Source organism: Fusarium musae, chromosome 11 (assembly GCF_019915245.1).
Source record: "Fusarium musae strain F31 chromosome 11, whole genome shotgun sequence".
Classification (NCBI taxonomy): domain Eukaryota; kingdom Fungi; phylum Ascomycota; class Sordariomycetes; order Hypocreales; family Nectriaceae; genus Fusarium; species Fusarium musae.
This window is the reverse complement of record NC_058397.1, coordinates 1,628,097-1,643,692: the sequence shown is the minus strand read 5'-3', so window position 1 is coordinate 1,643,692 and position 15,596 is coordinate 1,628,097. Positions and strand designations below refer to the sequence as shown.

Below are 15,596 nucleotides of genomic sequence, written 5' to 3'. Positions count from 1 at the left end.
ATTTTGGTCACTCATATCTCAGATATTGAGAAGAGAGTAAGCTAGGAGCACAGATACACGCCTTTACAGAAGTGTTGGCATTATGGAGACTGAAATCACGGGAACTGCGAAAGAAAAGACACGTCATAAATGCCCGACAGGGCCAGACCGACTGGGCGTTGCCAAGCTCAAAAGATCCTATTGTGCCTCAATGAACGCCTCATGAGGTCATGAATGACCAGAGGCATCCTTGTAATGTGTAGCCCAAGATAAACCTGCTACAGCGCACGGAACAATGTGTGACTGTAGGGGTGAAGCAGACCGAAGGGAAGCAAGCTTGGATATTGATAGGACATAGAAGGGTTCACGACATCAAATGGAGAAAGAGAAACCAGATACTAATTTCCAAAGTTGACAACATCAGCGGTCGCTGATCCGATCTTAATCCCCCGATGACGTTCAGCTAATGGAGGGGAATTGCGACAAATCATTTTACACCATTTCCCTCACAAGCTATTCAGGATCCCAGTGCTTTATCTCGGCCTTGCTAGTCTCAAAAACCCCTGAACTTGCAAATGGTGGCGTTGAATGTAGCTGAAGGTACAGTCAATCCTGGCGGTCAAGTTGCGCCAATAGCCTATCTTGTTGAATGACAGGCTGGGAACCAGAGACATAGCCGAGAGACATCGCACTAGTGCATTTCTGCCGCTAATGGCGATTCTTAGAACTCCCGCCTCGCCACACAGCCTTCTGCTTGGCTCAACGCCTGGCCATTGAGTGAACAAAGAAACAGCCTCACCCTAGGTTTGGGCTCAAAGGACCTGGCCCCAGGGAGCAAGAAAACTCCAGACCTTACTATAGGATATCGAACGAACCTAGTGGAGAATGCGGTAAGTTTAGGCTAAATTTGCCTAATTATCTTTATCACTTGAGTTATAGTCCTGAGTTTTCTCTCCTCCAGCTGGTCACAACACTAAGCGACCGAACAGTGTAGCAGGGGAGAAAAGGGCGTTGTCTAAACTAACAGGGATATCTGCTAGCTTCTGAACCTGAGGCGAAGCTGGTCAGCCACAAGGGCCACGAAAAAGCAATCTAGAAAAGACAGGGGCTTACCCTTTGAACGGTGTCTTATTAGCTGTGTGAACTAATCTATAGTATCCGCTCCACACATCTAACCCGATTCTTTGTCACCCCCTTACAAGCGATAAAGTGTCATCCAAAGGTGAACAAGAGCCCCTGCGTGACATAACTACCCCTTGTATGATACTACATGGAAGCGTGCTGAAGAAAGGTCTATCCTGAGCCTCCTTCGGGCTAAGCCTTAGCCATTTGGAGATAGAAGCTGAGCTGATGGAAGGGAAGCCATGGGAGCGGGCATTCGTCCGAATCCGTCTCCATCAGGATGTCGGAGAGTCGGAGTTTGAGAAACTTGTCATTGAAGACATGGTCACCGTCAGCATCTTGAAACAACTGTCAAGGGTGGGTGAGTTAGCCTTTGGCCTGCACGTACTAAGCGCCGGGGAAACCTACCGCTGGTTCCATGGCGCAAACTACTTCAACAGTCTCCGATTCGGGATTCTGTCTCGTGAGCCAAAGGGACGTGGATGAAGGGCGCTGGTGACCCTTGATATCGAAGCAGACTACTGTAGTGACAACGCCTTTGGTCTCGACGATGTAGTCTTTGGCGACCTTCTCAAGGGCATCCTCGATTTGAGAATATCCGACAAGGAAGACAAGGCCCGGCTTCTTGGCGCGAGGGTCACGCAATCGAATCCTCATGCGACCCAACTTCGGCGAAGCCATACCATACTCACGAATATTCGTCTGTCGGTCTTGGTAGTGCTGGACTCTGACATTGTAGGGTTCCCTGCCCAGAGAGCTACCGATCAGCTTGCGGATCAAGACGCCGAATTCGGTAGCATAGTGATCGTGGTTCTTGGGTCCCACTCTAGTGGTTACGATGCCGTCGTTGACGCTGTAATCGTAGTGCTGGAAGACCTGGTCCAGTAGCGGGCGGAAGTCCTCGAAGAGACGGGGTTCCAGTGGAACTGTCGCGAAGTAGGGTTCATCAATCTCAGGCTTAGAGGGTAGACTAGAACATTGATGAACGTTGTTGAAGATGCAATAGAGTGCATGGGCAACTGGAGATCTGCCGTTCAATTTACGCGCAGCAGAGTCACCGGGCTCGTTGGCCATTGTTACGTTGGTTCTGGTGGTGATGATCTTGGAGAGAAAGTCGTTCTCTTGAGATCTTGCCATCGTCGTCAGTACAAGCAGTTTGATACATCAAGGAAAGGACGGTCGGCTTGGTGCCTCACTTCCCGACTTACCTTGATTTAAGACAACAGGGTAAATGAGCGCACGAGGATGTCGGTCTGGTCCGTAATGAGGTAGAGAGTTGAATGCAGCCCGCGTTCTGATTCGGGAATGCAGGCGCCTTGGCCTACCAGAAAGAGACGAACGAGAAGAACGCGAGCTAAAAAGAAGAATCTCTGACATCTTTTCTGTTTTGGTGCCGACGGGAGAAAGGAGGAGAGTGGAGGGAAAGGTTGTGGGGAGGAAAGAAAACTTAGGATCTTCACCCTAAGCGATGAGGATACTTAGGTAACCTTAGCCTAAGCTTAGGGGACTCTTTGCTAGCTTTGTTTTTGACACGGATGGAACGAGGACGAAGCGTGTGTGGGGGTCCGGTAGCTCGCACAAAATGCCAACCGGCCAATTGCCCAGCACTGCTCACTTGCAGGTCAAGTGGGAGGCTCGCTGAGTATCAACAGCGGTACTGGACTCTATATGGTTCTACGGGTAGCGCAGAGATCAAAGAAGGCGGAAATCATGAACACAAACACCGGAACGACGATGCAGGGCGAACATCAGCACAAGAACTGAGTGTATCGAATGTCCTTGTCTAAGCTCTCGTGTTCAGAGAAGCTGTACTGTCCAACCTTGATGCTACTTGTTCACAGATCGACAATTTGGTCTCGACCTCCCTCCTTTCCCTGTCATTGTCCTCCCTACTTAGTCCACTTTTCTTTCCCTTTGATCCCTCCTTATCTTCAAACACGCGGGTCCAAGACTACCATGGTTTTGTAGCGTCAATACGGAAAAACACCCCTCTCCGCGACACTGACACATTCGACCCCATGGGGTTATCGGTGCACTGATACTGCGTTCTCGAGTCATAGGCCACCATCGATCACGTCAAAGACAAAGCCACAGCAAGAGAGCATACCGGATTATTTGAAACAGAAGGCATCTTCGTCTTTGGTCACTCACTTGGGGGAGACACTGGGTTGCCGGCATTATTCAGCGACGACCGAATCCTGGGCGCTATCAGTCTTGACGGCGTCATGCTTGGCCCTATCGTCGAAACTGGTCTTGGCAAACCCCTCTTCCTCATTGATAGGCCTCATTCTCGAGGACGGGGTCCGTCGTGGAGTCAGCGTGGACCATGCATGATGCTGCAGATTGAAGACACAACGCATCAGTCGTTATTGGACGCGCCATTGCTTGTGAGTTTGAGGGATGTTCGGTGACTTCAAAGCCAAGTCGAAGCTGCATTGGGGACATCCGATGGCAGGCGAATGGCATCTCTTGTAGTTCAGCTGACAATTGCCACTCTTGAGTACAATTTTGACGGTGCCGAGTACCGATTATGTCGTTTAGTTGGGGGCCAACCTGAAGTCACGGTTTCGGAAAGCGATGGAACCAACTGTCCGTGTGTAAAGTCTGCTTCCTCCTGAGTGACGACAATTCAGATGCAGCAAGGCCGACTAAGAGCCTACATCTGTGACGGATCGATCATTATCTGTCGCTCCAAGAAATATACTCTCTTTGCAACTTGGTGACTCTAGTGTACTAATCTGAAGATGCACGAACGCCACTCATGTCATTGGGTCGCAGACTAACAAATTGGCGCTTATGTCAGAAAGACAAGACCCATAGCTATAAAAGGAGACGATCGGGAAGATCTTGAGACAATAATTCTCAACAGAGATCAAGTTGAGATTGTCTAATGGCTCCTACAATCTTCATCGTTCCTGGGTTCTATGAAGGCCCCACGGTCTTCCAACCTCTCACCGGAAGCCTCAACGAACGAGGCTTCAAGACGGTTATCACGACTATCTCAAGCACTGGCAAGACTCCTCCAGGGAACCCAAACATGGATGATGATATTGCGAACATCGCCAAGGACCTTGCTCCAGTCGTTGAGGAAGCAGGTGAGGAAGGCGTCGTTGCAGTCATGCTCTCCGCAGGTGGCTTCATTGGGAGCGGTGCCCTCAAGGGTCTTACTTTCAAAGCAAGGCAAGATACTGGAAAAGCTGGAGGAGTCAAGAAACTCGTTTTCATTGCAGCTGGTGTGGCACCTGAGGGTTTTGAACAAGGACCAATGCCGTTCTTTGACCATCATGTAAGACCCTCCGTTTCTTACGCATGCCAACGTTTCTAAGCAGCCTTTAGGAGTCAAATGGCACGCATTCATGCAAAGACCCCAGAAACTTGCTATATAGCGACTTCTCGGACGAAGAGGCGAACAAGTGGCTTCCGGGTCTTCAAAATCAGGCTGACAGAGGTTGGGCGACCGCACTTCAATATTGCGGATGGAGAGAAGTACCAAGTGTCTACATCATCTGCGAGGGGGATAAACTGTTACCTGCTGATATCCAGGAACAGTTCGTGGGTCTGGCAGGTAGCGAGATCGTGAGGGTTGGTGCTGGACATATGGTGCAGTTGAGCCAGACCGAAAAGCTGGCCGACATCATCGCTTCACATGCGGATTGAGGTGGCCAAGATACCCTTCTGGAATTAGGAGACGGTAGTAAAGGAATTTCCAATCAATTTTCTATTTTCCTATCTTGTAACCAAGGCCATACCACAGAAAGCAGTACATGCGGTGGTTGCCAGCTCACCATTCTACAGGTTTCCCGCTCCCATTAACCTTTCACAATGCCAGTTGTCTCAAATCACGGCTTTCGGTGTCTTCTCATTCGCGTTTCTCTTTTACCGATCTCCATTCCGTCATCAAGCTTCCAACTATCGCAATTGAAGCCAGCCCAGCTACGAGATACCATGTCTGCCCGAGGCTTTTATCGATTGCAACTAGGACCTCTCTTGTGGCAGACTCCGGCACATTGCTAACGATCTCGGTAAGGCCGCTGTTGCTGATATGCGTTCCATTTAGACCCGGTACGACACCATTAAGGTTATCAGAAAGTCGGTTTGTGAAGAGTACCTGGGCAATGGGAACAGATATAGCGGGACCGAAAGATTGAGCAAACAACATGATGGATAGACCGAGGGGGACGTCTTCAGCTGGGAGAACTGTCTGTACGGCCGTTTGAGGACCGATGAAGCCAATACCATATGCCAGGCCAGAAAGCGCCGAGTAAGTAATAAGCTTTTCGAAACTGGTATCAATGTTGAACGTGGTGATAAGGCCAGCAGCGATTGGCATGATGATGGAAGCGAAGAGCATGAAAGGCGTGTAGTAACCGAATGCGCTTGTCCCTGCTCCGTGGATGAGTGAACCGACTGTTGCCGCGATGATGATGGGTAACATCATATAACCGCTGTTGACGGGCGTGTAGCCACGGACAAGCTGATAGTAGGTGGGCAAATAGTACTCCAGCACTACACCTGTACTGTTGACGCAGAATATGAAGATGAAACCGGCTACGACACAGCGTTGCTGCATGATGCGAGGCGGAAGTGCAGCGGCGTCGCCTCGGCGGATTTGGTTGAAGATAAACACTCCAAGGAGTACAGAGAACGTAACTAGAGGTCCAATCACCTGGCCGCTACTCCATGGGTACACAGTACCTGCCCATGAGAGCGCAAGAAAAAGGCTTGTGAGGGCGGGGAGGAACAGCATGTTGCTAACGAGGTCAAGCTGAGCAAACTTCTGCTTAAAAGACAATTCAGTAGCTCCACCCGACTTCTGATCCTCCGAAAGGCAAAACATGGTAAGAAGAAGAGTAAGGGCACCAATGGGCGCGCTGATGTAGAAACACCATCGCCAGCTGAGTGTCTGAAGTGCACCACCAAGCAATGGCGCTGCGATGGTAGCGAGACCTTCAGCAGCGCCCAGAAAGCCAAGAAAAACGGGCCGTCGACGCAGAGGAGTTGATTGAACGATGATGATGAATGAGCCCGCGAATAGCCCTGCAGATCCCAGCCCAGCAACAGCCCTCCCAACAACAAGCATTGTTGACGAGACAGCAGCGCCTGAAAGCAGAGATCCAACCATAGATATGAAGTTGGACAGGAGAAAGATGCGTTTGACGGAGAAGAGCTTGTATGCTTTGCCGAAGATGAATTGGAAGGCGCAGACGCTGAGTCTGAAGGCGGATGAGTACCAGCCGACGTGGGCTACTGTGTGGAAGTGATCGGTGATGGCTGGTACGGCTGTGGCGACTATGTTCATGTCTATGCTGGCGAGGACGAGAATGGATACCACGGAAAGGATGGTCAGCCAGAGTTTGATGCCTGTTGGGTACTCTGCGGCCAGTCGTTCACTTGGCTCCGCAGCATGGTCCTCTACAATGCTTTCGTGTCCATGATGACTAGTTACATTGTCGTCGACTTGGTAGTGGGCTTGCTGTGATGGTATCTGTTCGAGTATCATGAGTTCTGCCATTGTTGTTGGTCAAGATGTTGGTAAGCAGAGTAAGTGAGGGGCTCATAGTTGGACGCTGGATCAACGGATCCCTGTCATGCAGATCCTTCACCAATAAGACCGTACTCCAGGGTTACTAAGGATTGTGCAGCATCTTCCAAGACTAACAAAAATAACGAGAAAGCTGTATACAAGCATAACTGAGCCCCGGAAACTTGCTTGCGCAGTGAAGGGAGGTTGCAGCTGCTGAGGCTCAGGCCCGATCTTCGACTCCTCTTGTTAAATCGGGATGCAGGTATCATGGCATGCAACAGAGCAAAAAGACAATTCGATAAAGTCCAAATTGTATAAATAATTAAAAGGAGTGTCCTATGAGAATAATATGTAACTCAGGCAAGTTGAAGCCTTTTAGAAGAAGAAGAAAGAATGTCTGATGCCAGAAATATGCAAATGCCCAGCCCAGTCCCAAACTCCAAAAACCATCTAAATGTTTAAGAACACTTTTACTCCTTGCCGGGGTACTTTCCAGGGTACCACTTTCCATCATCATAGCCAGTCTTGCCGCCCTCATATTTTCCCTCGTGCCAGCTGCCATCGTCATTGCGCTTGGCCTTGTGGTCAGGGTGGTACTGGCCATCATCGAAGCCAGTGCCGGGGCCTTCATATTTGCCTTGGACTTGTTAGCCTCGAAGTTCTGATGACTTGAAGATGTGTGACTTACCCTCTTCCCACTTGCCATCGTCAAGGCCAGTGTCGCCGCCCTCGTATTTGCCCTCGTGCCAGCTTCCATCATCCTCACGCTTCGCCTTGCCACCGGGGTACTTTCCGGGATACCACTTTCCGTCATCATACTTGGTTCCTGGCTTTCCCTCATACTTGCCGGGATGCCAGCTACCATCGTCGTTGCGCTTGGCCTTTCCGCCGGGGTACTTTCCAGGGTACCATTTACCGTCATCGTAGCCAGTCTTGCCACCTTCATACTTCCCCTCGTGCCAGGATCCGTCGTCGTTGCGCTTCTCCTTGCCGCCGGGGTACTTGCCGGGATACCACTTGCCGTCGTCGTACTTGGTTCCTGGCTTTCCCTCGTATTTACCCTCATGCCAGCTACCGTCATCGTAGCGCTTGGCCTTCTTGCCGTCCTTGCCAGGGTGGTATTGGCCATCGTCAAAGCCGGTGCCGGGGCCCTCATACTTGCCTGGTAATGTTTAGTATGGCGAGCCGCTCGAGACTGTTAAGACTTACCAGGAGCCCACTTGCCGTCATCCTTGCCAGTATCACCGCCCTCGTATTTGCCTGATGCTGTTAGAACGAGACTGGATGATGGGATCAGGGAAACATACCAGGCGTCCATGAACCGTCATCGGCGGGCTTTGCAGTAGGAAGGGCCAGAGCCGTAGCGGCAAAGGCGAGAAGTGTGTATGAGTAGCGCATGTTGAGAGATGAAAGTTAATATGTAAAGAAGGGTTGTTAAGAAAATTGTAGCAGAAGCGATTGAAGCAGTAGTAATAGTGGAAGCGACGGTGTTGTAGCGAAGCTTGTTGTGATTGTTGTAGAAGAGATGGTGATGATGAGAATGATGGAATTAATAGAACGGAGGTAATCAAACGTTGTTTATATACACAATCGCGTACTACTGAATCCAAACTTTGGCAGCATCGCCCAGATCGTGGGCTCACCTCCAGCCGATGGTGGTGGCTGGCGCCATAGCGGGATACCTCACTCCAACACTCAAACTTAGTCTCTGGTAAGGCTGAGCTGGACCTCGATGGCCGACAAGAGTTTATGTCATGCTCTACCTCAATCAGCAAAAAGTTACTATTTTCGGGTGCCCCGAGCTCACGATAAATCGGGAGCTGCTGCGCCTGGATCACGCCTGGATCATGCCTAGATCACGCCAGGTCAAGATCAGCGCTAGCTGCTGCGTAATTCGAAGCTATCCCCAAAGTGTCAGGACTGAGAGGCCGTAGAGGGGTCAGCCCCCAAGACCAGTTTGTACCCCGCAAGTCATAACTGTCATACCCGAGAAACCAGGCTCTGAGGCGGCTGAGAAAGACGTAGAGGTCAGCTGTGCCACCGCCTTTGCCCTTCCTCAAGAGGTCTGCGCTGTCAAAGTCTGATCTTGGCTTGGGGGATGGAGGATGGAAGGACTCGATCCTTCTCGTATCCTTTGCTGATCTGATTGTGAGAGTTGCACCCATTGTTGCGTAATATGTTTGGTCGCAAAAGCGCAAGCTTCAAGCCCCAAAGTTCAGCTTTGCGGCAGGCTCTGGAATCTCACTAAGCCGAACCGTTCTATGACGGATACTCGAACCCAAGCCAAGAATAAGCCAAGCCCGCCCGATGGCTTCGGCCCATTGCTTTAGCTAAGCTTAAAAATAACCAATTGCACAGCCCGATTCGAGTCTGACATGAGTAACCAGAAAATGATAATGCTCCGTCTGGATAGTTTGGGGGAGTACAAGAGGTCTTGGGATTCGAGAATGGCGGAGGCGGATGAGGGTGTAGGGAACCGAGACATGGTGCTATCGATACGAGACTTTGCGTCGCGCACCTGATGGTTTTGAGAATATGATCCGGAACTAACCTATTTTTACACTATCAATCAACCGTCGGATTAGATCTTGACTGGCTTTGACCAGATGCCGCGGCAGCTCTTGAGCTTGTAAGCGAAGGATGCATTATACACTTTATCCCGCCTTTGAGTAATAAATTGGTGAAAAGTGAATCTTAACTCAGCTATCGGATTAAAATCCCCGTCATAAGGGATCAGCACAAATGTCACCATCAATATGCATGATTGACAGATTTTTGGTCCATCCAGGTCTGAGCCTCAGTGTCACATGCCCCCAACTTGAGCTCGATGTAATGTAGCATTGCTTACTCCGTACATCTGCAGTTGGCTCAGAACGTGAGATTATTGCGTAATCCAGATTAGTCAATTTTCTGGAGCTGAACATCGATGATGCTGAGAAAGCTGACGAGGCGCTGTTTGTAATTGTCTCTTGATACAGGCAGAAATTACCTTGACTCAAGCTGAATGAGGGACGTGCCAAGCATCGGCATTATCCAGTCAGCAATGTGTTGGAAACCTTGAGTAGGTAAGTCTCCATCCAATGGGTATTTTCCCGAAAAGGCTGGCTTCTGCCGTCTTACTGTAAGCGTAGTCTTGCTTCTCGTCTTCAAAGGATATCATAGAATTGGTCTCAGCATCACGTCAGCATCGACTTTGTATCACGCTTTCTTAGCATATAATGGCCTCCGTCGGAACTAGGAAAGAATTTGTGCGACTATCTACGGTTTGGAACTTCGGTTCATGAGAGTTTTGACGGACTTCTCTTCCAAACAAGCATTCACAAGTTGAAAAGTAAGTATAAGCCACGAGATAAACTTCAGGCCGGTCATAGATTAAGACTGCACACAGTACAAAAAGACATGGCACGATGAGTAGGGAAGGGCTCATGCTGCATTAGTACACTGTTCGTTCCCATCTCGAGCACTCAGAGACAAATGGTGGGAAGAGTTCCTTTCAACCCACATGTCGCTTTCATAACCGCGGAAAACAATGGAAAGTAACGGGACGCGTCCTTGGATGCTTGATACAAATGTTCTTGGGGAAACCTTGGCACCCATACCTAGTGTTATCTCCAAAGGCTCATTCCAACGTCAGGCGTCTTTACTCTGTATTTTACGAAGGTCCTGCAAGCCCGAGTACTCAACTACTGTCATTACTCAACTTCAAATCCGAAATTCCCAATTTCGAGTCAAGATTGATTCATTTGTTGAAAGTTCTCTTCTTCAACCACCTGTTCACCAATTCCAGACCCTCTTTCGGCTTGTCCTGAGGTACCTGTCATGTCTTGTCAGCATCAGGGACCTCATTGGCATCGGGGCACTTACCATATGGCCAGCCCCATCAACAGTAACGAAAGCGAATGTAGTTTTCTTATCGCTCTCGCCCATCTTGATCTTGACCTCCTTATACCATCCAAACTCATCACCATCGGCTCCCCAGGACCTCTGCCGTTGCGCAACATATTCCGGCTGTCCTTTCCAGGGCATACTATTGCTCCATCTCAAGTTACCAGCGGTGTTGCATGCAAGATCGAGATTTCCTTGGTACATTAGCACGTCGATATCGTGATCGAGCAAGTATAGAATCTGTGACTGGGTGCTGATTTCTTGGTCGTATCCCAGACTAAAAGCAACTTCTACATCCATCGCGTAAATGGAGTAGTTCGTCACTGCACTGGGTACGCCTAAGGCATCGAAAACTTTCTGGGTGTTAAGATACTTCTCAATGAGGCCTGCTTGCTTGTAGCACAGATCATCTCCAGATTCGCAGGGCCTGGTAATGTCGAATCTGTTCCTGTTGCCCCCTGTACCGGATTCTCCATCATACCAACTGATGACACCGTCCCAGCAGACTTTGCCTGCAGCGCCACAGATAGCATGATCGGGATGCTCATAACATACCCGTGCGAGGCCAAGACATCGCGGAAGGTTCGCGGCCATAATGTCACAGCGTGTGCTGTTGAAAACAGGCTTGTCAACACCTGGGTTCGTGGTGCAAAGTGTTTCCCAGTATCCGAAGTGTGTGTCCAGGGGAGAGACGTAGCCGTTGCCGATGAGAACTGACTCGAGATTGACTTGAGGTCGCTTAGGGTAGAGGCTGTTCTGTGCAACAATAGTCGCTCCCAGCACGGGGATATAGTGGCCCTAGAGAATCAGTCACGTCGCAAGACAGGGTATGCCGGATCACCTACTCCGTAACTCTCTCCCGAGATATGGAAGGGCCTGTCGGCAAGATCCGGGAATACTTGGCTCACAAAAAGTTGTAAGAACTTGTGCATACTCTCAGCAGCGACGAAAGAATTTGACGGAATCGGCTCTCCGTCATCCAGGTACGAGAAGCCAACGCTTGCAGGCTGGTCGACAAAGATATAGTTCGCATTCTCATTCCACCCATAAGGGTTATGAACCGTCCCATTACCATGCTCGTTGATCAGACACGGTCCAAGCTCTTGAAGCAATCCCAGCATTGAAGAACCGCCGGGACCTCCCGTCAACCAAAGCACAAGAGGGTCTGTTTTGGGTGCATTCTTGCTCTCAAAGTACCAGAAGAAAAGATGCTGGTTGCCGACATCGAGCCAGCCTGTGTACTGCTTCACGCGGGCGTCGCATATGGAGTCGTCAACCTGTTCTCTGATGCGGATCGTATGCTCTGGGAATAGCGAGCTTTGGTGAACTTGAAACGTGGAGGCTTGCGGTGAGTCTGTGTCCTTGAGCGGTATCTGCGAGGCAAAAGCCCCAAGTGAAGCTCCCGCTAGGAGCAATACCGTTTTTAAAAAGCCCATTGTTGTAATACTTCTCGATGAAGAATTTGAGTCGGGATTGAAGACGGTTATGAATTGTCAGACGGTGAAACTCCAGCCGAGAATGGTTAGTAATCCTCGCGGAAATGACGACAACAAGCTTACCAGGGTAGGTCGCAAAAGGTCTTGCAAAAGGTCCTGTCTCAACTTATCTTTGACCCCGCTTCCACGGCATCTCAATCCGTCGGGGATCAGCTCTAGTCTTGATAAGGAAGCTCAATGCACATTTTTGTAGTTTTCCGATGAATCTGAAGATCAGGGCAGCGCGTCAATCATTTGAAGCCTACGTCGCTTATCGCGTGTTCTGATAAGACGGGTCAGAGATGGCCCGTGTTTTGCAATGGCAAGTTGCCAAATAGAGAGAGTTTACGAATCGCTTCAACTATTCGATCAAGCTCCATGTTCAAGTGATCGTTACCTGATCTGACTGAATATTCATGGTGTTCCGAACATAGTGTCTCATTTTCTCCCGCTACCCTCATCCAACGAGCACTCACAACTCGCCGTGAAAGGATCGATAGCTCAGTGGTACGAGCGAGGGATTGCAGATCCCTAGGTCGCGTGTTCGATCCACGCTCGGTCCTAATGTTGTCTTTTTGAGCCAACTTGTTTTGAATCCCAACTTCATTTTTAAGTATTATATCTATAGATGCCATGCCAAGCTTACAAACAAGTAAACATCCTCCTCCTCAGATATCTGCCCTTGCTTGCGTTCCCGTCAAATTCTTCCAGTGACTCAAAAAACTCCGATCACGATCAGAGCATTCCAAGTAACTGAAAAGAAGGTCCTTGATGAACTCGGGACACTCTGCAGCCATCTCGTCATACCATCCCCTTGTCTCCATGTCCTCCTTTATTCCAGGACCCGGGGACCTCAGGAACTTCACTAACTCTTCCCGCAGCTCCTGTCGATGGTCTGGGGTTGAGTTGTAGACAAGGGGTATCAAAGGAAGAACTTCTTCCAACATCAGAAGGTCAGAGAGTTCACAACGGAATTTCCATGCTGCATATTCAGCAAGTGGTTCAATCTTGTACATGTCACCCATCGCGAACATGTAAATGTGGTCATCGAGATTTGAATCCTCTGGGATTAGGTATGCTCCCGTGTAAAGGAAATCTATCAGCCATTCCACATGATCCACAGAGAACTCTGAGAGATCAATCTCGTTGGTAGTAGATTCCTGTGTAATGTTAGCCGCGTTCATCAGTATTAAAGACAGTCTAACCTTGAAGGGCCCGGTGCATGCTGCATGGAAGACCTTTGATTGACTGCAGACGATGACCTTGTGGACTTGGAATCGAGTATCTCCGCAGACGAAGGCAAAGTCCGTGAACTCATGGTTATCTCTTGCTCTGTAGATAATAATTGGTAAGTTGTGCTGATACATGGGGATCAAGGGTATTCATACTGCAAGAGGCCCATTCGAAGGTCTCTACTCATTTTCAATAAGTTAGGGTGAGTTCTGGATATGATGTGGGATTACACAACGTGCTGAGTTTTACTTCATAAGTAAATGCATGGGACAGTGATCTTTATATCTGGATTCGTAGAACAGACTTTGCAAATAACATCATGCTGGCGAAGTATAAACTTCGGAATTCAACATGCTCCAGGACCATGTAGTCAATCAAACTTTTGCTTCTGACTTTCTCTTTGACCAATTTTGACATGTCTGCCCCTGTAGCATTTAAGACCACTCTAATTCGCGGTCGAGACAACTTAGAAGAACGGAGAGTTTTGTTTCATTAAAGTTCATTCAATATGGCGAGTGGTGACTCGTCCGTTACTTCATACTCTGTATATTGCACAGTTTCGTTTGAAAGTATATTCTACTACGGAAAGCATAACCCTCACTTTTTAGCCTTTAGCATTTGGGTGGTGACGCCTGAATCCTCGCATTGTTTTAGGTTCCGAGGCTTTGTTTCAACTTGAATCTACAATTTGTCCTGGTAGAGCAGCAGACCCGTGTTTCAAAGTCACATGCCCCCCCCAGCTATATTATAAGATGGCGTATGAATGGGAGCTTATCAGTCAAAGACACCGTTTGAGGCTTCTGCGTTATTCAGTACCTGCAGCTGTCAGTTCTCCTCTTCAGCTGGACCACCAGCCAGCTATAGACTAATGCTACCGGTTATTTGCAAGAAGCAACATCTTTGTCTTAATACGCAACAAGATGAAGCCCTTTCTTGGCCTTTAGTTGGCTATTTCAAGCATTCAGGAGCTCGAGTTAGGTCTCTGCATTATTCATCTTACGGCTCTCAAGAACTTGCCAAAAATAAGGGAAATCGAATACAGCTAATGGATAACAGCTTTTTAATGCAAAGGATTTGAGTATAAATTCTATAGATTTGAAATGTCAACCATCTTATAATTAGCCAGGTGACTATGGTCATGTTGGTTTATACTACCAACTGCTAGCAATCAGGCCCCAATGCCCCGGATAGCATTTTCAATACCTTGTTGATCCTTAAAATAAGTAATCCCATCCCGTAAGTGCAAAGTGTACTTATATGGAGGACTTGACTTGCTGCAATCGCCACATCTTGATGCTACCGGGGTACTCATGATAGACAACATCACCTCCTTCAGGAAGTCTTGACTAGCATCAGATATCTGGTCAATAATTCCCATGCTTGCTTTCCTACATGTGCAAGTCAGCAGCGTCTCCCTCGTGTAGGAGATGGCTGGCTTGATAACGTCCCCAAAGACCGATATTGGCATTTCATACAGAACCGGAAGCGAATCGAGAAATTCTTTCAGCTCAATATTCTTCTCATTCAGTCGGCGGATGAAACAAAACTTAGCCTGCCGTTCAAGGCCTCGGATGTCGTAATTGTCGGCCAAGACCAGCATCGACAGATGCGTCGAAAGGGACACCTTGGACATATCTGCACTAGGATCTTCGTAGTACCCGACGTAGAAGTATTCGACCATCATCTCAACCAACTCCAGAGGGTACTCGCTTAAGTCATAGACTCCAGATATGGCTTCCTGCAGAAGGATCAGTGTATTGTCACTGAAGCTTGTCTTTTCCCCCCTTACCTTGAAACCACTCGTGCAAACGGCATTGAAAACTTTGGACTGTGCACAGATGATTACTTTGTGCACGGGAATCTCTGTGCCTTTGCAGAGAAAAGCGAAGTCAGTGAACTGACTGGCCTTTTGGGCCCTGTGAGATGTTAGGTGAGCTTGGACTGAATTTGTAAACAACTGACCTCTGCATGAGCTTCCGTTCCTCAATATCCATGATCGGTTGATGGTGGGCTTGGTGCATGAGGATGTTGAGCCTTTCTGCTTGGGCAGGAAAAGCAGTGAAGGGTATTTATAGGAATGATGAATAGGTTTATTTCTTGTTAGACTTCCTTAACTCTGACTCTTTCTTAGGAAGGCTAATTATATGCTACGTAGTTGACTGCTGCCTTAGAGGTTAAGCTTTAGGCTGCGAACACGGGTGATGAATGAGAATACGATATTTGATTCTGTGCGATAGTTTAAGCATTCATTGGCAGGATGATTGGATCCCCATTCCCAGTAAGATGATTCCGTCAAACTTTGACCAAAAATTTAGAAAGTGTAAATTGAGGGAACTCTTTCTCAAACTTCGAACAGGCACCCTTCAAACTTCCAGTTG

General features: G+C 48.6%; 7 protein-coding genes and 1 non-coding gene across 8 annotated transcripts; 2 read left to right on the top strand and 6 right to left on the bottom strand.

The window, feature by feature from the left end:
* Window positions 1–1,293: 1,293 nt before the first annotated feature.
* Window positions 1,294–2,238, bottom strand: J7337_013648 (uncharacterized protein; the record flags this gene model as incomplete). Its single annotated transcript, XM_044831127.1, has 2 exons — window positions 1,294–1,449; window positions 1,510–2,238. 2 exons carry the CDS (start codon window positions 2,236–2,238, stop codon window positions 1,294–1,296), a joined length of 885 nt encoding a protein of 294 aa, XP_044674402.1.
* Window positions 2,239–3,991: 1,753 nt separating this feature from the next.
* On the top strand, window positions 3,992–4,758 carry J7337_013647 (uncharacterized protein; the record flags this gene model as incomplete). The annotated part of the gene is made up of 2 exons (XM_044831126.1): window positions 3,992–4,387; window positions 4,438–4,758. 2 exons carry the CDS (start codon window positions 3,992–3,994, stop codon window positions 4,756–4,758), a joined length of 717 nt encoding a protein of 238 aa, XP_044674401.1.
* A 202-nt stretch (window positions 4,759–4,960) lies between these two features.
* On the bottom strand, window positions 4,961–6,613 carry J7337_013646 (uncharacterized protein; the record flags this gene model as incomplete). The annotated part of the gene is made up of 1 exon (XM_044831125.1): window positions 4,961–6,613. The coding sequence occupies one exon, from the start codon at window positions 6,611–6,613 to the stop codon at window positions 4,961–4,963; it is 1,653 nt and encodes a 550-aa protein (XP_044674400.1).
* A 482-nt stretch (window positions 6,614–7,095) lies between these two features.
* On the bottom strand, window positions 7,096–8,023 carry J7337_013645 (uncharacterized protein; the record flags this gene model as incomplete). The annotated part of the gene is made up of 4 exons (XM_044831124.1): window positions 7,096–7,262; window positions 7,314–7,787; window positions 7,835–7,885; window positions 7,933–8,023. 4 exons carry the CDS (start codon window positions 8,021–8,023, stop codon window positions 7,096–7,098), a joined length of 783 nt encoding a protein of 260 aa, XP_044674399.1.
* Window positions 8,024–10,364: 2,341 nt separating this feature from the next.
* Window positions 10,365–11,946, bottom strand: J7337_013644 (uncharacterized protein; the record flags this gene model as incomplete). Its single annotated transcript, XM_044831123.1, has 3 exons — window positions 10,365–10,439; window positions 10,490–11,308; window positions 11,356–11,946. 3 exons carry the CDS (start codon window positions 11,944–11,946, stop codon window positions 10,365–10,367), a joined length of 1,485 nt encoding a protein of 494 aa, XP_044674398.1.
* Window positions 11,947–12,475: 529 nt separating this feature from the next.
* Window positions 12,476–12,548, top strand: J7337_013643. The gene has a single exon. It is a non-coding gene; the product is annotated as a tRNA-Cys (tRNA).
* A 105-nt stretch (window positions 12,549–12,653) lies between these two features.
* Window positions 12,654–13,405, bottom strand: J7337_013642 (uncharacterized protein; the record flags this gene model as incomplete). Its single annotated transcript, XM_044831122.1, has 3 exons — window positions 12,654–13,145; window positions 13,191–13,317; window positions 13,374–13,405. The coding sequence occupies 3 exons, from the start codon at window positions 13,403–13,405 to the stop codon at window positions 12,654–12,656; spliced, it is 651 nt and encodes a 216-aa protein (XP_044674397.1).
* Window positions 13,406–14,471: 1,066 nt separating this feature from the next.
* Window positions 14,472–15,212, bottom strand: J7337_013641 (uncharacterized protein; the record flags this gene model as incomplete). The annotated part of the gene is made up of 4 exons (XM_044831121.1): window positions 14,472–14,559; window positions 14,694–14,956; window positions 15,008–15,134; window positions 15,181–15,212. 4 exons carry the CDS (start codon window positions 15,210–15,212, stop codon window positions 14,472–14,474), a joined length of 510 nt encoding a protein of 169 aa, XP_044674396.1.
* Between the last annotated feature and the right edge of the window lie 384 nt (window positions 15,213–15,596).